Source organism: Coturnix japonica, chromosome 1, assembly GCF_001577835.2.
Source record: "Coturnix japonica isolate 7356 chromosome 1, Coturnix japonica 2.1, whole genome shotgun sequence".
Classification (NCBI taxonomy): Eukaryota; Metazoa; Chordata; class Aves; order Galliformes; family Phasianidae; genus Coturnix; species Coturnix japonica.
Window position 1 is genome coordinate 26,355,989 of NC_029516.1, and position 23,361 is coordinate 26,379,349.

The 23,361-nt window shown below is 39.8% G+C and overlaps 1 protein-coding gene across 2 annotated transcripts in view; it reads left to right on the plus strand.

Moving 5' to 3' along the window:
• The window catches only part of PDZRN4 (PDZ domain containing ring finger 4), a 237,195-nt gene that overhangs the window by 117,955 nt on the left and 95,879 nt on the right, over positions 1–23,361 (plus strand). Inside the window, exon 1 of one of the 2 annotated variants that reach the window (XM_015854565.2) lies at positions 15,056–15,396. The exons of the other annotated variant lie outside the window; for it this stretch is intronic. Within the exon in view, the coding sequence (XP_015710051.1) occupies positions 15,328–15,396 (69 nt within the window). The 5' untranslated portion in view covers positions 15,056–15,327. Of the gene's footprint in view, positions 1–15,055; positions 15,397–23,361 lie in introns of those variants that run through there. 2 annotated transcript variants of the gene reach the window in all.

Consider the following 23,361-nt stretch of genomic DNA (forward strand, 5'->3'; position numbering starts at 1 on the left):
CAACTTTCTTTGTGAGTCAGAAACTCATAAAGGAGATGTGGTCTAGAATCATCAGAAAAGTTGGGCAAAGGTGATGGCCCTTGGAAAAAGTTGGAAGCAAAAATTCATTTTAGGATATTTGGACTGTGTCCTACCAGTAAAAACAGGGTTTACAAAAAAAGCAGTAATCACGACTTGACGGTAGAAGGGCTATAATTGAAAGAAAACTTGAGCAGATATTCCAGAGGTGTAACTCTTTCCTCTGCTTTGTTTTTTTTTGTTTTTTTTTTGTTTGATCTGAGCCTTTGCAGCATCCTTGCTGTGCTGCTTTGATGTTGAGCTGTGGCTCTGCACCCAGACAGAGAGACACTCCACAGGGAGCACTGCCCAGGAACTCCCTTAGGGCGTGCAGCCAAGGAATGCTGGGGAAAAGGGGCAGGTGTGATGCTGTGGGTTAAGGGGAGGGAGCTGTGATGATGCTTGGAACTCTGAAGCTGCTTGTGAATAAATAAACCATTCTGTACAAAAACCTAATTTATTATAATTAAGAAAGAGAGAGAGAGAAATGAGAAGTTCACCATGTCCCTGCAACAGAAGGGGCATGTTGGCAAGAAGTGATCCAACCTTTTGCTGTGCAAAGCAATGTCTGATTTTTGAGCGTGGGCTCAAAGATCCTGGGCTTAATCAGTAGTGTGTCCTTATGCAGATCTCACGTTCCCCATGGATTTAGCACTGTCAGATCTATTAATTTATATTATGGGATCAGTGTGATCTTGGGCAGAAGCAATGTGCCCCACCAGGGCAGAGGTCTCTCCTGGGGTTTCTGGCAGTCCTGTGCTTGGGTCTGTAGGCACGAGGGAGGGTTGGGGAGCACTCAGCCCTTCACCTTGCAGCTTCTTCCACTTTCTGTGGGTCCAAGGTGGGAAGCAAGGAGTGATTTTGTAGCTGAATTCTGAGCAAAGGCTTCTTTGTCATAAGCACTGTCAAACAGCCTCGTTGCCACGGCAACCCCGGCTAGATAACCCATTTGGGAAAATACTTGTAGGACCTAACACTCTATCATCTGTCATTCAATAATTTCGTGTTCATAATAACTAGGAAATCAATGGCCATCCTCTGAGACAGTTTGCTGAGAGGGTTCGCGTGCTGCAGGCAGCCCATGGTTGTCTTGGCCTGCAGGGCTGCCAGGGACCAAGGGGTGTCACCCAGAGGGTGGGCTGTCCCAGAGCTTAGAGGCAGGCTGGTCTATGCCATCCAGTGAACCTGTGCTATGGGCAGACGTGACAGAGAGAAGCAATTGGCACATAAAGCAGTTGGAACAGTGCAAGGAAACAAAGGTTTGGGTAGAATTAACATTTCACATTTTAAAATACCGAGGGAAACTATGTACTCAAGTTATCGCATGGCCAGCACGAGCAAATTCAGTAACTTAAAGGCATTTTTTTCTTATCTCGGCTTTCTAATTAAACTGCTTATCATCATAAAGGCTGTGTTACCTGGATGTTATGTGTTGAATATAAAGCAATCATGGAGCAGTAATTAAAATTCTTAAACATGCACCCGTTGACTTTACATACAATTAGTTTACTACAGTGTGTCATTTATTAATAGCACAGGTTTTCAAAATTGAGCCCTGGTTGGCTATGCGGAGAGAGATGTATTTGGTAATTACTTTGGCAGTGTTTATCTGTTTTGAGAGAAAAAAACAACAACAACAACAAAAAAAAACCTTAATATATCCAGAAAGTTATACTGTAAATAAAAACCATGTTAAATTGAGGCTTGGGGAGAGAGAAGGAGTCCTTGCTGGTTGGGATATTAGAGAAATGTAGAAAACATAATTCTTATCACTGTATAAACAGTACTTGAAAGAAAATTATTCTCCTAATTTGTAACAGGAGCTTATTTTTTGTTTTAAAAATGATTTTGAGGCACAAAGATATGGTGGCTCTTTTCCAGTTGGCTGTTTGAGCACAACTGAGGTCCAGTTAGCTGTTGGTGCAGAGCAGACACTCGCAGGGCTGTGGGCTGAGGCATCAAATAATGGTTTTAATTCTGGTTTTTATGATTTTCTGTGGAGAGGATACACCTCATGATGAGAAAATTTTGGTACACTCTGAAAACATAGTAGTCAGTTGTTGAGGGAAGAAGATACTTTATGCAAAATGAAATGAGAAGACAGTGTGATTCTTCTAATTTAGTACCCACAGGTCAAACTGAGAGCTTCTAGGCAAGTGACGCCAAGCTCTTCATCATATAATACTCTGCCGTGGTTTCCCAAGGTAAACATTTGCTTTAGCAGTCTTGAAATGTGTGTGAATATAGCACATCTGATTATCCTCAGCCTGTGATTTCTTCGTAAATTGTTTTCAGTTGTTCAAATTGGCAGAAACACTTTGTAAGGCCCAATTCCTGGGCTGGAGCTGTGTTAGTGTTATCTCAGAAGCAGGGTGTATTTCATTCTTCCATTTGTACTGAAAACTTTGGATTCCTATTTCTGGTTTAGAAAATCTGTTCCTGGAATAATTCTGTGTGAAAGTGGGTGAAGAAAATGTTTCTTTTTGGAGTTTTTAAACATAGTACATTCAGAAGCAGATGGCAGAGGTTCAGGAGGTGCATCTGAAGGTGTCACAGCCCAGCTATGGAGTAGCCCAGAACTCAGAAGAGGAGCAGAGATTTCATTGTAAGGGATCTGATATAGAAAAACTCCCTAGAAGAAACAAATGTTAAGGAGACTTATGAATGAGATGCCAGAAGTTTGGCACAGAATGTATCATTTTCACATAGATTCTTGGAGTGGTCCAAGTGACTTTTCACACCATGTCCATGTAGGAGTCCTTGATGTTGTCAGTTTTATATAGGATGTAATCTTCTCCTGTGGAACTAAGTGACAAAGCCAGCCTTACTTCTCTGTGTTCATGGCTGTTAGGTACCTCCTGCAGAGGAGATGCTCCCCATGGCCTTTCCAGTTACCTCACTCATTACTGGAGTGCTTGGCAAGGGAAAGGATGCCTTGTGTGGGTGAATGAATACATTCTGCTGTGTTACTAGTTCACAACTTTTATTCAGATTATTAAAGAAATGCAGGGAAGAAGTAGGAAAATCCGTTTATTCAACTTCATGAATGGAACTGGCAGCTTCACATTGCTTCCTAAGGGAATTCTCATATGTACTTTGTGTGGACTTGAAGGATGGCATTCTCGAGATACAGATGCATCTATTATTTATTTGCTAGGTCTTGTGCTTTACCCCAGAATTTGTCAGGAACTGCTATTTTCTGTCACCCCCTGGAAGATGGAAAGGATGAAAATTTGCAAGAGCTCTGAGGGGGCACAAACTGTGACTGCCTCTTCCATACTTAATGTGAATGGATAAACACACAACATCAGTTTCCAGTGCTGGTGCTTCTTTCTGTCCTATGAGTCCCTTTTCCCCCTTCTCCTTCCATGCCTCTCTTAATGGAAGAGGAAAGCAAAGAGGAAGTTGTAACGTGACATTACCTGTGTGTTGTGGGGGATAAATATTGCCTCCCCTGGTGCTGCTTTGATCAATCTGTTTTTAGCTGGGGGTTGGATCAGCAGAGCTTGTGCTGGAGAGTGTGAAATAGCATTGATCAGACTGAAAAAAATAAAAAAATCAATTAAACCAGCAACCCAGGTATCCCAGTTTGTTTTGCTGTGCACAGGAGAGAAAGCACACAGCTGTTGCTTACAATAGCTCCCAAGCTGGGACCATCCACAGGCGCACTCCTAGCAAGACTCCTCTGTGGCCTTCTGCCCAGCAAGGGAGTATTTTAAAGTTCAGCTCCTGCTAAGGTGCATAAGATGAAGAAATTTTGAAGCCAATAGTGAAGGGAAATCAGGCAGAGGAGACTTGGGAAGGAGAACATTTTCTGTAAAAGCAGTAAAGTTTATGGTAATAAATGGATGAATGGGGAACAAATACTGAATTATGGTGGAGCACACAATTTAATTTGGGCATAGAAAATAAGAAAACAAGGAGGAACATGTGCAAAAGTGAAATTTCACTGTACAGTAAAGGAAGAAGAGGAGAAAATTAGATAAACTGCATAGATTGTGTTGCCAGTGAGAAGTTACTAACAATTTTGTTTTGTATTCTACATGGCTTATTGAAAGCATCACCAGCAGAGAGACTGTTTTTTGTTTAAAATTGAGTTTAATGTCACATTTATTTTGTTTCTTTGCAAGGTATACAAAATATCTTGATTTTGTTATTGCTGCTACTGCAAACAATTTCTGAAATCCCCCAGATTCTATCCCCTCCTTTGCTATTGCTCTGCCATCACCGTGTTTCTTGTTGGGTAGCTCCCTCAGCTTTGAGCTTCTTGCTGCTTTGCACAATTGAACTACATTTTGGCAATTACTTGTAGTATTTAAGCATTGTACATTACTTGTTTTTTGTATTATTCACATATTTGTACATGGATGATAAAGTTACCTGACTTTATAAAATACTTTGATTCATCTGTATGAAAAGTTTTGTATGAAACTTGACTTCTGTTGTCATGTAAATATTTTACTGACATGTAGAAGGGTTTTTTTTGTTTTTTTGTTTTTTTGTTTTTTTTTTTTGATAGAAGCTAAGATTTAATAGTTAAAACCAATGTGTTTTACTTTCCTCTTTTCTGCATATGCCTAAAATAATTAAAATTATCTCAAATAGAAATAACCTTTTCAATTATGTTCCTCTACCAACAGTACAAACAGAGCTTTGACAAACTTGCTGCAGATCACAATTTTCAGGATCTTTTCCTCTCATCCTTATTTTATCACTTTTCATTACGATAGCATGTGTTTGGAAAAGCAACTAAATGATTGATTTTATCAGTTGACTTGTGACCTTTTGATTAACTACAGTAGGAGGTAGAAAGATGTCAAAAGCACCTTCTAGAAATACAGACACCTGATCAGTTTGTATGATGGTTATGATGTGGGCATAGCTGTGCCTAAGCATTATTGGATAATGACCAATACGCATATGTTTCATAACTTAAAAGGAAGAAGGTACCCTATAATCAGCGAAATTAACAACTAAATGAGAGTTTGTGATCAGCTGGTATCCACTTATCCTTTGAGCTCAATGAGAACACAGTTATGTTTGGATTTTGTTAAGTGTTAAGAGAGCCTGGAGAAACTAATTTAATTTGAATTTCTAACAGAGTTCCAGGAGAAGTAATCAGTGAAGTTGTCAGGATTACTGTATGAGATTCGTGTTATTTTTTTATAGCAAATGCGAGTCCATTGTGATTTAGGTTCTTAAAGATTTAGGTCAGGATTGTACTTTCATCTTTTAGTTTCTCTGGTGCTTTAGTTTCTGTGCAGGAGAGCTCTTGACTGCATGCTTATGACTTGTTGAGAAAAATAACTCTTAAAGATGATTTACTAAATTCTTACTGAGGTTTGCTCTGCTGCTTTGAATGCATTACTGTGTTTCCTGCTTCAGCTGTTCCAAACAGCATCTTGGATGTGAAGTATGCTGAAATTGAGAGCTTTCTCACAATTTTCATTGAAGCAGAAAGTGTGAATATATACATACATATATATATATATATATATATGGGAAGAAGAACCTCTGTTCTTACATGTTAACTTAGTTCTGAGGAATGAATAGCATCCAAACTTTCGGGTAGATAAGGTAACTGAAGTTGTATTTCACATTTCTAACTTGAGACAGGAGTTTCTTGCTTTCCCTGAGCTGACAATGTTGTTGCTCAGCACATGATAAGTTATATTTCCTAATTTATTTGACCATCACTATTTGAATCCCTAAAGCATTAGTGTAAATCACTAAAAGCATATACTGAAGGGAAAGAGAACAACTTTACAGCTTCTGGCTATAGTCACTCCAGTGACACTTTGAGGTCACTGAGGTATTAGCTTCTGAAGAACACTGCAGAAATATGTCTGCTATATGCAGGTGGTGTTTAACCATAGAAAATTTGTTGTCTTTTGCTAGTAGTCAATCATTCCTTTAGAAACTTGTAGTTCAGTAGCTGGGGAGGAAAAAGTGTGGTTTTCCATAGCAATCTTAACATCCGGATACAGTATGTCTGTCAGTTTTGCAAGGGCTAATTTATCATGTAAAGTATATACTGTGCATGTCACATTTTACTGTCTGTTCATTTGTTTTGATAATCAAGATCTTGACAGATTTGTCTCACATGGTAGGATTTATAGGAAGGATTTTCTTATCACTGAATTAGGTTGATGCATATAATCCTAGTGTCCTACACAAGAACTCAACAGAAATGAAAGAGATTCAGCCTAGAGGTGAAGGTCTTGCAGAAAAAAACAACTTTCCTCCCCAGTCCATTATTCTGTTTGATTTTTATCTATTTATTTATTTGTTTTTCTATCTATAACTTGTGTTTGATCTCAACAGAGCCAATGACAGAAACGAGGCTTGACTCAATTTTTTGAGTTGTAAAAGTGAAATATAAGGGAGTTTTGGAAATGTGCAGCTTTTCCCTCCAGTACATACTCTCATGCATGTCTCTTGTAGTCGGAAGCCTGATAAATAAATTCATTTATCACAGATGTCATTTTCTTTCCTGTGGTAAATGAGAGAATCTTTCTCTCCATGCTGAAAACGAAGAGTTGAAAATCTGGAAGCTGTGTTCTCATAAACTAGTAGAAATATGGTCAGCTTTAGCCACTGGAGTTGCCAACCTGTCCTGAAGCACACTGTATTCCTTTTGGACTTAAATGATTTGGTACTACTAAAATCATCTTTGAAGTACATAAGATTAGGTCTGTCTGTTACAGTGGAGTGCTTTGGTCTGAGTGGGCAAAGTCGTTGGTTAGTTCCAGGAGCACAGGGAAGGTGTCAGTGTGAGAGCATCTTTAAACTCTTGCAAATGTAATTACAACATCTGGCTTGCTAGAGCAGCTGATAAATGTTGTACAAGTGGCCTGGAGCTTTTTGAGGTGGAGATCTCCAAAGAATATCTCCTAAAACACTTAGCCTTATTCAATAATGTTTAAGGATAACAAAGGCACATACTGTGGTACTGGACAAAGCATGCTGACATTTCTGATAAGCAAATATATTCAATTAAAAATAGGGATACTTCCCTTTTCCTAACTCCAGGACTGGAGAGAATACCAGTGGAGAACTAATAAGGCAGAAATTCTTTGAGCAGATTTTTGTTTCATTTCTCACCATATTTCTCTATTCTGCACTTAATCTTTATTTGTGACAGATGTTGATAATCAAAATACACTCAGAGTTTGAGCATGCATTTCAGTGGGCACATATTTTGAAATCTAAAACGCAAAAACTTCAGGGAAATAGTTTTCACACTGTGAAAACTTAATTGGAAATGGTTTCTGTCCCAGATGAATTGCACTTGTGTTGCTACTTATACTAATAATTGATGTTGAAGAAAGACACTGAGGAGTCCATCTTCAGAATACATTGGAATTTTTAACTACTTCAGTCTTGGAAAGTGAATGAGACCCTAAAATTTTTGCCACCCATTTCAGGTTTTCTTTTAAGTGATTTTGACATTCACAGAGTTTCTGATAGTTGCTGTACCAAGTATTAGTTAAACTGTTCACTTTAATTGCAGCATTTAACTGTTTTATGACTGAATGCTTTTCCTGTACTGCAAACAGATCTTTGGCTGCTTTCCTCCAGCAGAGTTAGTCTTTAGGAAACTGTATTCAAAAAGATTTACCTGTCCAGAGGGCTGGGACCAACCAGCAGCATCAGAGTGCTGCAGTAAGGCAGAGGGAGAACAGCAGCGGTCATGTGGGTGTCACCACTGCTGGGTAGCAAGGGCCAGGCTGGCACCTGTCCCCTAAAACTACCAACCTGTGACAAATGTCCTTCTGAAGCTGAGAAGCTCCTTGGTTTGGCTCTTTGTTCTGTGAGGAAACAGCAGATTTCAGATTAAGGATCTGAAATTTTGTTCTGAGATAAAGCAGGATTTGCTATGCTAATTTTTGTTTTGCAAGAAAGCACAGCAGAGAAGAAAAAGAGGCTTTGTTAATCAGATTTCATTTGTTTCTGTCCATGCGGCCCTTCAAGAGTTGCTTCACCCTTCTCACATTCCCACACCTGCACTCAGGCGTTGCTGCTTTCTGAAGGCCTGGGTGAGCACAGCCGGCTGTGGGGCTGTGGGACCGCCTGGCACGGCAGGGCTCGCTATGCTGGGGGGTTCTGGTGCCCCCACGCTGGTGGAGCAGCTGCTGTGGGGTGCCCCATGGTGCCAGCATGAGGTCCGGGAGCTTGCCAGGCCCAGGGCAGCATCCAGCAGCCCCACACACCTCCCAGACAGCTGGCGCGGTAACACAACACCAGCAATTTTCAAAGGAAAACACAGCTAATAACATTAATTTTCTTATAGAGCAGACGGCAAGGTAACTAAAGCCAGGTTGATTGGAGTTCGTTGGGATTTTTACCTAATGATCTTCTAGAAAGCAGGTGCATTGGCAGTGATTTTACACATTAGAGATCCCAAACAGGGTATAAAGTAAACCTTCATAGGAGGGGGTGCTGCTTTTAGATCATTAGAAAACCTTTTCTGGCTACAACAGAATCAATGTCGCTTTTATGGCAGGCAGTTAATGGCTGTCAACAAACAGAGCTGATTTCTGTTCAAATTGTAATTTTAAATCAAACTAGCCAGCTGTCAGACACTGGAGCAGTATGAATGATTCCTCCCGTAGCACTGCACAGTGCAGCTCCTGCATCCATCATTCTATCAGGTGTGTGTTAAGAGCCAGATTTGAGAGGTGCATATACGGCCTGATACTAATTTTAGTGCAATGAGATCATGAAGAACAACCAACTCCCCTCTGCCCTACTATTTCTTTAGAGACTTTACTTAAGAAATTACTTATTTCTATGCTGATTTTATTATTATCATTATTATTATTTACAATAGTACACATTTTTTTTTACAATAGTAACATGAACTTCTGGCAATAATATTACAATGCCTTTATGTTTTGACAGAGTTAGAAAACAGTTGATTTAATAGCCTGATTCAGTACAGTTCTCTTTCTGTACTTGAATACTATGAAAAACCATACAGAGTCATGAAGACTTTGCCTAATCCTGCTGTTTAAGGTGGAATAGGTTGTTTACACTGGGCAAGACAAAATAATCTCTTATATTGAATTTATCGCTTAATCATTCTTCCAGACTTTTATTTGTATGAGCTTTGCCAGTAAACAATGAAATGTCTATATTGGTAAATATATCCTTATAATGATGCTGCATTATTTATATGACAGGATACTCTTTGCAGAATTTTCACTTCTCTTTGGAAATACTTGGATATGATAGAACTACTGTTTAGATTTATCCAGCTAAGGGTAGTTAAGCCAGAAGGCAACCAGCAAACAAGCAGTGCTATCTACCACTATGTCAGGCAACCAGCAAACAAGCAGTGCTATCTACCACTATGTCATGTATTTTAGCCACCCTGCATTGAAAACATCATTCTGGTCTATCGGTTGTTTAGCTTTTCTGATCCCTCACATTGCTTGCTGTCATTTTAGCAGGGGACTTTCTCAGATCAAAAGTCATATTTTTGTCTTTCATACTTTTATACTGATTCACACCCCATGAACGCTACTTAAAACTTTTAATTAGTAAACCACACAAGACATGATAATTACATTTGACTGCTGGAGACTGTGAAGGTGGCCTCTGTAGAAGAACTTAAGATGTGTGCAACATCACTAGATAATCCATTCTTTGAAAAGCTATGAAAAGTCTTAAAAGGTTTGTTGAATTAATACTCCTACAAGACAGGTGTTACTTTTTTTAATAAGTAAGAATGTAAAAAGAAAACGCACTTCTAAATGATGTGGGTACCAGAGGGCAGAGCAGAGGTGGAGATTCCTTGCTGCTGCTCCCATCCTGTGAACCAGTTCCTGCTGCTTCAGTATTTGAATTTGTGTTTTGTGTTGTGGGCTCAGTTTCCCATCGAGGCACTTCAGGCTCTGTGCCTCAAGTTGGTTTGCAGTATCTCAGTTCTATAGACAGACTTTCTTACAGAGCCAAAAAACCTCAGGTTTAATCTTCAGATGTGGCAAAAAAAAAAATAATAATAATAATAATAATAATAATAACAAATTCTGTGGTTTGTTTGCTGGTTTCTTTATTGTGTTTGTTCTGTGTTGTTCTTTTGTTTGTTTTAAAAATATGTGACTTGAGAAGTAGTGATGAAACGTAGTTTTAGAAGCATTTTTTAAGTTCAAAGTCATTATGCAACCATTAGTAAAGACTTGTAATGCTGTTGACTTACTTACATGCTATTTTACCAGCTAACGTTGGCTAAGGAAGTTTGGATTTAGTACATATCTAGTTTGTTGTGCAAAAATTGGTAAATTTTCAGCTTTAGTATTGAATTAGTAAAGATATCATGTTGCCAATATTAGATTTCAGAGGCCAACAATAAACACACAGGCAGGAGAAAGCATGGAGAGATCTCTCACTTCTATCTCATAGCTCCCAGTAGTCAGTGAATTATAGACTTCTTAAGCGGGCAGATGACTGCTGACAGTTCTTTGTCATAAAGTTGTCTCATACCTTTCTGAACCTTTTTTCAGTTTTTTTCTTCCAGTGGGTTTTGCACTGAGTTCCACAGTTACTTGGAAAAAAGTGCAAACTTCCTTTTGTTGCTTTAAATGTATTATCTGTAATGTAATATGAGAAGGAATGGCTTCTGTGTCAGAGGGAAAAATAAAAATTAGGACAAAAAAGGTGGAGAAAGTGAATTATTTTACATCTGTGTTTCTCGTCTATTCTCCATTTCCATGGAATGATTTACAGATGGAAAACTGCTGGCTGTGTTCAGGTGCAGGTATTGCTTGTTTTTGTGCAGTTCCCCGATGACAGTTTTTGCTGTTGTCATTTGTTTCCTAAAAACCCTCTCATCCCCCTTGACCTCTTCCCGTGGTTGAACACAGAACTTGTATTTCAAGGAAAGTATCCACAACTCAATTATAATTAATGTATAATTAATCAATTCGTAAAGCCTTAAAGAACAGAAGAGACATAATTTCCTATCATGTAACACCTCTATATTTGATTATGGGAGTGGTTTAAGAAAAGATAGGGAAGACAAGCTGACTGAAAGTCTCAGAGAACACTATCACAGACAAAACTTAGAGAAGAGAAATAAGACGTGAGCTGTTAGAAGTTTGGCCAGAAGGTCTGTTAAAGGCATGGTACTTTTCCCCAAAGAAAGCTTACAAGCCTGTTTAAACAAGGATGGTAAATAAAGTGTTGAGTGTGGAGTTTTAGTTTGTTTGTTATTTGCTCTTTTTTATTTTTTGCTGCAGGGAGCAAAAAGGATGAGTAACTCCAGTGCTGAAAGGCATCCTGGAAGGGAAGGTTCTTCATATGATCACTTTCCCATTTTTTTCTCACAAACATGCTTACACTATGGACCGGTATTCCCACTGCTTTGTAGTAAAGTCCATAAATGTCAGTTCCACCCTGGATAGAAAATGTCCCAGTAAACAGGACTTCTGCCATATGATGAGTGGTCCCTGCCTTCCAGGAGGCATTTAAGCTTGATCATAGAATCACTTATGGACCACATTTGATGTACAGTCAGAACGACCTGCATAATTTTCTGATGTGTGATCCTCCTGGAAAAAACAGAACATGGAGATTCTACGTCCTACACTCCATTCTCCAAGGAAGTCCCTTTTTTCTTTATTATTTTTCTTCTACAGCTTTGCAGCCCTAATGCTATAAATTGCATTGCTGTCAATTCTCTTAGCTGAATTCCCAGGGATTCTTCAAAATTTATGTAGTATGCATAGGGCTTGGTAAATTCAGAGGCAGAACTCATGTTTGAGAAGGGCAAACAAAACTTGATATTCTACATTTGCCTCACTGGGCTTTACCACTGAGTTTGGATCGACAACTTCACGATCTTTTCTTGAATTGATTATCATTCATTTAATGTTTTTTAGCTGTGTGATAAAGAAGATAAAAGACCTTTAATTTCTGGTGTCGTTGCCTTAAATTTTTCCCATTTGGAATGATAAACTTTCAAGCATGACTGCTTATAGTTGGATGCTTCTGTATCTCAATGAGGAAACTATATTCCAAGTGTATAAGTCATCTCCTTGATACTTAAGATGAATTAGGGGACCTAAACAAGGGCACCTTGTTTAAAAATGTTAACAGAAATTTTGCTGTAATTCATGAAATTGAACTCCATCACTTCGCATTACTGCATTCCTGGTTTGACTGTAAATTATGATTTTAGTCTTTAAGGTAACATTAAATTATAGGTAATGAACATGGAGAACTCCACAATCAAGAGAAGTATTGAATTATTCAAATATCTTTGAATTACATGTAGAATAAGAATTACTTGATTACGGTTTAGTACCTCCTTGGTCCATTTAGCTACGAATCTGATGTGGGAGGGGGATTAAGAGGAGGTGAAAAAGGGAGGAAGGAAGGAGAGAGATTGATTTCTTTCCCTACGTAAAATTCAGCTGGGTAAAATCACATAATACATTTCAATTTAGTCATTAGTTAATTGAGTTTTACCTTGAATTTCATTTTGTTATGTATGAAGTTTGGTATGTTGGCCACATGTAAAATCAGAGCAGCATATATTAGATGGAGCTCAAGAACCTAGAAATTATATATTTCCTTCTCAAGTAAATCTATTCATCCCTGTAGACTGTGCCCATCAGTGGCAGTAGAAGCAGGAGACAGAACCCTTTTTATTGTATGTATGGGCAAAGGGCAGGCACTTGATAAATGAATGCAGAAGAGCCTATGTCGGCTTCAGGGAAGGAAACAAAAGAAGGAGAGGAAGAGCAATGAAAAAAGAAACTGTCAAGGGGAACTGATGAAAGATTAACTGCAGTTTTCCACTGCTTATTTCATATTTGTTGTTTCTTTTGTTTGTTTCTTGAACACGTGAAACCAGATTCCTGTAGTAATTTATAATTTTATTTTATTATTCTTTTTTTTTTTTTTTTTTTAAGAATTAATTGTAAGGGGATAGCAAAAATGTATCAGGTAAAATCTTGGCTCCTTTTGTGAGTCTAGTTTATCTTTCAGGCTGTGAATGTGTCATAGGAAGTTGTGTCAGTGGAAGGAGAGAACACTTTCATCGAAAGATGGCACGGCTGTCCTTGCACGACTGTTGTCTGGTTCCTTGATCTGACTTTCTTAGGTTCAGCATTTGCACATCTGAGAATCCTTCTGCACCTCACAATATAGAAACCTTCAAAGATTGAGTTAATGTTTGCTTCATGGGTTTAAACCTCTCAGCATAAGCAGTGTTTCACTGTGGCGTGGAAGAGAACAGTCTGATTCTTTCAGACAGTGATGAACCCACCTCTATGTTTTGGCTTGGGACTCCTTGGACTTAAGGAGAGTTCCAAATTGAACTTGCCTACTTGTATTTTATCACCATATTAAACAAATTTTAATGTTATATTTCTGATATAGAAGCTGATGGAAGACGAGTTTGCTCTGTTAGTCATCACTATTTGATTCCTCCTGACTCTGCCCATTTATTAAAGGGGATGAAATTTAATTAATTAAATTTTAGTTCCAAACTATCTGTAATTAACATAGAGGTTCTAGCAAGCTTTACTTATGTGTAGAGTTTGCAGCAATGGTCCAGTCTTTCCTCTAGGTTTCTCTGCTTGGCTTTCATCCCAGCTGTTAGATAAAATGAAGGCCCAGAAAATCGGATTATTACATCCCAAGGGGCAGGACTGATAAGCAGTGCATGATTGTTGATCTTCTTGCTACCCAGTAGTGGTGGTGTTTGAGGTGCTCCTGGATGCAAAGCCAATTTGTTAACAATTAGTGCTCATTAGAATCATTTCCTGTTATCGATTTTAAATGTTTGACAAAGCACTTTTAGGAAACTGCACCGAAAAAACCGCACACAATAGCTGTACATCAGTGCTTAGTAATTACAACTCTTTAGGGCCCAGTGTCAATCTCAACTAACTGGTCTCATTGGTTTCCGAGTAATTATTTTTGCTTTGGATCCCACCTGCTATCGCCGCCAGATTAAAGATGCTTTGAAACGAGGGCGTAGTTCTCGATTAGCAGAGTTGCTGATAAAGGAGCGAAGAAACAAAAGAAACTTTTCATGTTCCATCTCTGTTTATGGGGTTTATTACCTTGTGGAACTGTTCTAATGGATTACACAATATACAGCATAGGAATTAATGTCAACGTGGAATTAAGTGGTGATTTCCATCGGTCTTAGCATTTAACATGTAGGTTTAATTTTAAATGCATGCTTGCCTTATGCATACTGAGAACTGTGGAGGCATTAAGATCTAATATACAAATGGTAAAATTAGATATAATGACATGTTATAATAGAAGCTTTGATATCCAGGAGTCCAAGAGGGTATAACTGTTGAACTGGGGCTGTAATTACTACTAATCTGTTTTACATGCCAAAAGTGACTTGTAAGCGAGATTATTTAATAAGCAGTGAGATGTGTGCATATATGTAAAACACATCATCACGCTTGCCTGCAATTCCACATACACTGGGTATTTATGACAAGTTGTTACAGACTTGTGCTTTTTTATGAGTACGCTGGAATTTTGGCTAAATTTGACTGTGTCACAGTTGATGCTAGCAGTGAAAGCATCTGGGTTAATTTTCTCTCCTTTTTTGCTTTCAATCTTTTAGCAACATCAACCCAGGTTTTATAAGCACCCCCTTAAAATGCTTACAAATACCATAAATGTATTAGATGATCCCTGTTGCACAAGGTGGAGACCTAACATAAGACTTGTCTTGTGCTTTTCCCATCCCCATTCATGAATTAGTCTCAAAATTACTGTAAAAATTAAGGCAAGCGTGGGTGAAATACACAAGCCCCAGTCCCTCTAACCTTAATAAACAGAGATGGTATTGACACAAGTGAATTTTGTTTAACCACAGTACATTTGCTTCTTAATTAGTGAATATTCATCTGTCATCAGCAGCAGCTATGACACCCCTCCCCGCTAACACGTTCTGTCATAAATAATCAATGAGAGGCTATTAATATTCATGAGTGAGAATCTGTGTAGTCATGTGCACTGATGCAGAGACAGGGGGAGTGTTGCCATGAACTGAGTCGAAACTCTGTGTGTATACGTGAGTGTAAGATAGTTAGGGAAAGGGAAGAAGAGCATGCTGCTACACACTGCCCTGCCTGGTGCTTCCCGCGCACAGTGGTGTGTCTGTGTTTCTGGGCTGGAGTGACTGATGAAAAACAGTAGTCAAGTCTGGAGGGTGATTCCCTGTCAGTGCATTTGCCTTTCAGTGCTGGGGAAATTAGAGGCTTTGCTCCTGTGTTGCGTATTAGAATGGGCTGCAATCTGTGCACTTTTCAGAAGAGAGAGGAACACTACAAACTGCTCTATGAAGTTTCACAGGTGAGTGCAGAGGATATTACCAGCATCTCCAGATTAAAAATGTGTGTGCTTTGCAGACAGTAAGTAGAGATGCTTTTGTTTTCTTTTGCTTTTATTTTTTTCCTTTTGCAAATTTGCTAAGTTGTACTGGGAGGGGGGGGGGGGGGGTGGTAATTATTGGTATTTTGGGTGCCTGTTGTTTTCTACTCATTTGCCACTCCCCCTTCAGATGACTTCCTGTGGGATTCTTTTAACATTTTTGTGTATCTTCTGCCAAGATGTCAGTCATATAGCAGCAGTCTCACTGAACCATGTCGGTTGTGTTTTGACAGAGCCCTTGGCTTTGCTAATAAGACTCCTTTCAGTAAAGTTGCATTGCTGGCTCTGATAATGTTGGGTCTGTGATCTCAGGTATTTCTAAGTTAAGGAACAAAGTTTTTATGGCATGTCTGTGCTGGCTGGGATGTGTGCTAAATTTGCAAATTAATTAAAATGGAAATTATTCCAGAACATGCTTGTTACCTTTAACCAGGTACCAAGTACAACAGGGTCTCCATGGTTGAGGTGTGCTTCTTGTTCATCCCTTGTGTGTGTTATTCCTGCTTGCTACTAGACAAAGATCCTAATCCCATCCCATTATTTCGGCGTCTCATTCAACAGCAGGAGAATGGTATGGTAGCAGCGTGAGCAGCACCGTAGCAATGTGCTGCTAACGTGTTCCCAGCTCCTACGGAATAAGACGAGAAAAGACGAAACAAGCACTTACCATAATAGCCCACAATTTTGCTCGGATCCCATTGAATCAGCATTTGATTTGCGGCTTTTTGTTTGTTTTTCCCTCGGCACAGCAGAACCTCACAGACTGAAGTTTAGTGCCTTTCAGCATCTGCTCGCTCCCTCTCCGTAATTTGTCCTCGCTTTGACACATTGCCATTGACGGAGGCTGAGCGCTGCAGTTTGGGGCTGTGCTGCTGCTGACAGGCAGCGTGGAGGAGAAAACAGCTCGCAGCGTTGGTGGTCTATTGGCACAGCAGCAGCTAAGTGCCCATTGCCGACTGGTTCCCTGCGAGTTCCTCCTGACGTGATTCATTTCGCAGTGGGCTAATTACAAAGTGGATTCTCTACACATGAAGCAGCCTCCTCAGTTGCAGTGTTAATGCACATTTTCATGGTAATGTGATCAGAGCCTCATTAGCCAGTTTCCAAAATGATCCTCTGCATTAATTAAATACAAAAATGACTCTTTTTATCACCATAGAGAGGAAGAAGAAGATTAACATTGTTAATTACTACTGGGGGCAATACCTCTGCATCGTTTTTTACCAATGAACTGTCAGGCATATTCAGTCCTAAAAGAATGTCTGCTTGCAGGTAACTGCCCGCTGCTGTGGCACTTGAAGATGGTCTCTAGGTGGAACACTTCCCTTTAGTTCAGTAGTGGCTCATAAGCCAGCCATCATCTTTTCTTATAGCAGTAGCAGAGGGAAAAGCACAACAGCACGTTTCCATCTCCTCCCTTTCCCCCTCCCAGCTCTGAACTGCCAAACTGATCTGAAAGTGCAAAATGGGGAGAGTGGAGTAGGTCAGTGCCTGCTTTTCTGTGTCAGAGAATAAGAAATTTGGGTTACACTCTGAAGGGGATTAGACAGTCTTTGAATGGCTGCATGTGTTTAAGGAGAAAAGAAGCTGTTTCAGAGTGTATGCATTTGCAAAGCATTCCTTGCATTAATGTTGTGCAGCAATAAATGCTACTGAAATGATTAGCGAACTAAAAGGGTGGGGGCATGATGCTAGGGCATTCTTCCCTTTATTTATCCTTTGTGCAGTTGAATTGGTGTGTTTGTGGATACAAACAACCAAGGTGCAGAATGAACTAATGTTTTTACTTTTTACTCCGGTGCTTCCAGATAAAGGGCAACCCCTGAGGAGAGCCTGAGTGAGGTTCCTTGGGGAGTTAAATGCAGCGAGCCTGGCGCTGCATCTTGTGCTGCTAGGGAAATGTCACTGATAAGGTGCAGAAGGAGAGCTGGGAAATGACTTAGTATGCTCACTGCCAGATCCTATGTTCATCTGTAAACCCCTCGCTATCTTTGTTTCGATGTATGCAGGTCAGAGCCCAAAGGATTCTGAGCACAGGAGTAACCAGGTGTTACAGCAGGGATCAGGCAGCGGATCACACCACAGTTAGCTCTGTCTGTGTACAGTTCTGGTTTGCTGCTGTGGGTGGGAGGTGGGAGCAGCAGTAGAATATGATAAATTAAATTAAGCCAAGACAGGCATTACTACTTGATACGCAAATCCCTTTTTAACTCTCCAGTCCTATAATTCCTTTTCCACAGCCTTGGCTCTTTCATCTGCATGATTTCTGGAGAGCCTGGGACAAGTTATCCTGTCGGGGACATGAACTGACTGAGGATGAGCTGTGGCTCACTAGCATATGTGGATCAGATAGAGTAATTTATATTCATATAAGGCAGCAATCCTCGCCTCATCTCTCACCTTTCCAGTGCTAGGCTACCTGATTCTGTGGGCGGTCACAGTGCTCTCATACTGAAAATGCAATAAACAAAGGCAAGCAAAGCATGCCTGCAGAGGAAAGCCATGCAAATGCTTACAGCAAGACTTGTTTTCTGCTACTGTTTGTACTGAGGTCGATTCAGCACTGGAGAGCTTTTTGTTGTAGAGCTGCTGGGAAATGAAGACATTGTTAGAATATGTATTCCTCACTCTTCCCCACCCCCTCCTCCAGGCTCAGTGCCTGTCACTTAGGTAGGAATGCAGGGACTATGGAGGCCTGCTCAGAAAACAGCATTTGCTTGAATGCTGAAGACTTATTTTGATGGCTGTGTCTCACATGTGTCAATTGGTATTAAAACAAAAAGTCAAACCCTCATGTTTTAAGAAAAAAGGCTTTTCGGATACCACTATGCACTGGCGAAGCACCCTTGTTCTCTTGAGTGCCTCTTCACCTGTCCTCAGGGCACGATAATGCCTCAGCTTTGCTCTCAACTTTCCCCTGAGAACGCATGAGGCAGAGCCTAGTGCTGCTGAGCACCCATCGAAGTCCTTGTCTCCATATGCCTGCCGGTGGACAAATGGAAGTTGTCTCAGTTTGAAATTTATGGCCCTACATACTAATCTGTGGAGCACTTCATCATTATTTCCTGCATGCTGCATAAGCAGGATTGAGCTAATGAGTGTGCAGCCCGGAAGTCTACTTTGAGTCACTTAGATTGGGTGGGACCTATTGGGTGCTGGTGTCTATTAGGAATAGAGCTTGAAGGAAGAGAGTATAAGTCATTTCTTAGCTAAATGGGAAGGAATCTTCTGGCTTAGTGGAAAGTAAGAGGTAATGTACCAAAGCCTGGAGGGAATGGGCATGATTAAGTGGAGTGTTGTTAGTTAGGGTAGTATGGTTAGGTTGCAGTTGGACTTGATCTTTAAGGTCTTTTCCAACCTGAGCAATTCTATGATTCTATGAATGGAACTGGAATAGCATCTAATCATTTGTCTCCAGCGATCTTTACTAGCTTTAAGTGAAGCTCAAGGAAATGCTGATTTTCCACTCTGTTTTATGAATATCATATGGAAGTGTTTCTGTTTGCTGGATTTTTTAAGCTTTGTTTTCAAAACGGGCAATTTAACACAAAGAGGAAAGGAAGAGAGAGAACACAGTACTTTCAGAAATCAGCTGAAGACCACTGTAAACTTTTTAGTGTTACATGACAAGAAACTGTCTCAGGTCAGGTGAAGTTAGAATTGGAAGGGAGAAGAGAAGGAAGCTGGAAGGGAAAACAGAGGCAGTGTGGGATGGCTTGAAAAAGTAAGCGGTAGAAGAGCTGGGATTAAAGCTAAAAGGTTGCACATTTTCATTTTACATTTGACCTTAGATGATAGTAGAGCCTGCTTGCAGCGTTTTTAAATCCTCTGAAGACTGATTATGCAGTTTGCTTCTCGTGTTGGTTTCCATAATTAGCATAAGGCTCAAATTTTCACCACTTTAGAGTTCTGATTTTATGTTCATTTTGACATCCCTTGGGCTACTTGAAGTACTGAGTGGTAGTGTTCATCTCTTCACACTGAAAAGTGTTCACAGGAGACACATCAGGCCTGCCTGCTGAAAAAGCAGAGGCACTTCTGTATTTTTCAGAACATGATCCTAATAGCTGGCATTGCAATAATGAAAGAAGACCGGAGGCCAAGCATGATTTTTTTGTCATTGGGACTTGCCTTCTCTGATCTCAGTGAAGTCTGGATTTATTCAGAGAATTAAATACACTAGACAATGTGATCTTTATTTTCTTTCTGAACCAGCCTCCAGCCACTAATACTAATTTTTGGTTCTAATGCCATGAGAGACATTACGTGGCTACTCCTCAGTGTGGAGTTTGTCACTAGCCCTCCTTCTTTTCTGGAGGTGCCTGACAAAAGATTTTGCATCGCCTTTGCTTGCTGTGTATCAGTGTCTATTCCAAACTCTTATTGTGAATTTCACCAGCAATGGGAAAGTACCATCTTGCGCTACATCACCTCAAATATATTTTGGGGTCCATTTATACATAATCTTTATTTTTAATAGAAATTTTGTGACAGGATACTTTTAGCTCTGGAAATTGTGAACAGAAAAGAATCTAGATATAATTTTGTGGAAGTCAGTTGAACTGTCCTAATTGAATTAAATCAGTTGCAAAAGCAGATTTAATGTCACTGCAATCCCCAGCATTCCATTCTAGTTTCTGTCTAAATTTCTAAACAAGATAGAGACACCCAATTCTGAATCTTTCCATGCAGCTTTTCTGAATACTGATGTATCTGTTTAAAATCTTAAAAAAATATATATATGCTTCAAGAATTTAACAAAACTGTACCATTTTCTCTCAATTAATCTGCAGAAGTTTAGAGCCCAGCTCTATAGAGTTCCCCTAACAGCTGCACTGTCTCATATTAGTAAAGCAAGGCCTTTATAGTAAGAAGATGATCGAGTAGACTTTGTCAGGCATTTCTAACCATGTCCTAGAAACTTGCTTGGAATTTCTCTGCTGAAGTAAAAAGAATTTTAAAACTAACTTCATAAAAGCTGGCTTTCCCTGATGAACATGAGATAGCCTGTGGTTAGCAGTCACAGTTTCTCTGGCTTTTCTGTTTGCTTGTTTCTTTTCTTTAAACTGATAATTGAGCAGTATTCATCTAAGTAACTAGGTTTCTGTAAACTGTACTCCAGAGGAGGTTCCTATGCTGGAGCATTGCTAACAACTGTGTGTTTGGCCCTTGCAGAGGAGCTGACTGTGCTGCAGGGGGTGTTGGACCTCAACAGCAACATCTGCCCAACAGAGACAGACCCCCAGAGCCCCTGGCCTGGATTTAGGTTCCCACCACAGAATAACACTGAGTTATGAAGGATCCCTGGGAAGTACTGAAGGATGGTGCCATGGGGATCTGGGTTGCTCTAAGATGAACAGCCCTGACCATGCAGACAGCTGGTGGCCATGCTTCAACCAGGCATGTAAGGAGGTTGTTGTCTGGTTTCCTAAAAGTCTACAGCAGGATTTGGGGGGGATCACTGTATGGGACACCTGATTTATACATTAAGAGCCTAAGTAAGCCTTATTGTCACCCCAACTGCTGTTGATAAGACACTTTTTTTTTTCCCCTGATAAAATCCAGGAAACCCTGAAATGTTGCTGCTGACTCCACTGTAGCCAGGCTTTCATTTTCTATGCTTGTTTACTGTCTTGTAAAAGGCATACAGTTCCTGCACATACCTCAGGAGGAAGGATAAAGGAAAAGTCATGAGATAAGAAAGCAGACAATAGTCTGCAAGATAACAATTCAGGGGATGGGTACAACAGTGGCAGCTATAAAAGCCATACCGAGATTGTATCAGTTACCTACAGGGATATGCAATGCCATGGAAAAAAAAAAAAAAAGAAATGGTTGAGGTATTGAATAGCATGATTTTCTCCAGTCTTTTCTATTCTTTGCATCTTGAATTTAACAATGGGGATTAAGGATTCTTCTAATGATCAGATTTTTGTACATTTTTCAGAGAGCTAGACTTTCTTGAGGCTGGCTTCCTGATGTGTTTTGCTATGGATATAATCCTCGGACCTAAGGCAAAACAGCTTCATGTGAGTCTTACACATCAGTGCAGGAAACCACTACATTCAGCACTGGCAGGAATTAATGCTGCCAAAGAAGCATATGATAGGGGTACAGTTGTTGTTTTGGGGGGGAAGTATTAAAGGGGATGTGGGTCACAATGTCAGCCAAAAGCTCTGCCAATTTTATCTTAACTGACAGTGAGCCATTTCACCCAGAAGTCCTCTTAAGGTAGGACCTTAGTGGTGTCTTGCACAGCAAGGCCTGGTTGCATCCAGCAGTACTACTTCCAGGGATTTCATGAAGTCCCATGTATGGAAGCTGAAAAATGCCTGGGCCTTTGGTTGTAGGGATGTTTAACTTCGGATTGCTTGACCTTATTTTTTTTAGAGGAAATGAGAATTTATAATAGTATTTGCTTTTCTGTTCACCCTGTAGCTTTAAACCCACTGCCTAATTTCAACTACAATTGTTTTTGTGGTAGTACAGACCTATGTGGGCTTTCTGAAAGTTAGTTTGATGATACTGTAAGGCAAAAAATTTTTTCAAAAGCAAGGGGAATTACCGGTCTGTAAATATCACCTAATCATCAGTAAATGAAATAGTTTAAAAACTTGGATGCAGGTAATTGTTTATACACTTGCTTTGTGCTTGCAGTGAAGAAAGTAGCTGTTTTGTGTGTCATAAGCTTAATATTTGTTTTCTTTTGTGTGATTATTATCAAAACAAAAATCATTCTGTTCTTCTAAGAAATCAATGACTGTTAACAGATTACTTACAATTTTTTATAAGAAGAAGTGGTTCATAAAGAGAATTTTCCTAATATTCCTTTTTTATGACATGGACTGAACCTTGAAATAGGATTACAGTGTCTTCTTATAATACATTGGAAATTGTCTCTTACAGTTGTTTGCATTTTGTATTTAAGTTTAAACTGTTGGTGTAGACAGGCAAAGGGCATCTGTTTGGTCATTTCTTCACAATGTGATAATATGAACTTGCATGACCTTCATTGTTGTAGATTTTTTATTGTTTCACTTTGAGGAAGTTAGGAAACTACATATCCTTCTTCTCTCAGGTGGAAAAATGTTGTTCATTCCTTTTCCTCCAGAAGGAAGGTTACCTTTCTCTCTCTCGCTCGCTCTCTCTTTCTCTTCCTTCCTTTCTTTCTTTCTCTCTCTCTCTTTCTTTTCTTTTCTTCCTCCCTCCCTCCCTCCCTTCCTCCCTCCCTCCCCTCCTTCCTCCCTCCCCTCCTTCCCTCCCTTCTTCCTTCCTTCCTTTGCCTTCCTTTCCTTCCTCTTCCTTCCTTCCTTCCTTCCTTCCTTCCCTTCCTTCCTTCCTCCTTCCTTCCTTCCTTCCTTCGCCTTCCTTCCTCTTCCTCTTCCTTCCTTCTCCTTCGCTTCCTTCCTTCTCCTTCCTTCCTTCCTTCCCTTCCCTTCCTTCCTTCCTTCCTTCCTTCCTTCCTTCCTTCCTTCCTTTCCTTCCTTCCTTCCTTCCTTCCTTCTTTCCCTTTCCTTCCTTCCTTCCTTCCTTCCTTCCTTCCTTCCTTCCTTCCTTCCTTCCTTCCTTCCTTCCTTCCATATGCTTCATATGCATTAGTGCTACAGCTGAACCTGAGAGAACTGCATCCGCAAAAATCTACAAGCACCTTTAATTTTGTTCAAAATGCTTAATAAAGAGATAGTAAATATATTACCAAAATATTTCTGTTAAGAAGAAACATAGGAAAGAAATTTCCAAAATTGTCTGAGTACTTTTTTAGAGAAGTATTTGGGTCAGTTAACCTTTGAACCATCTTACATTCATGACTGTTTAAATAGAGTACATAAAATGAAATACAGAAGCCAAAAGTGAGCAAAGTTCTCTTCTACCCCAAAATGTTTTGCT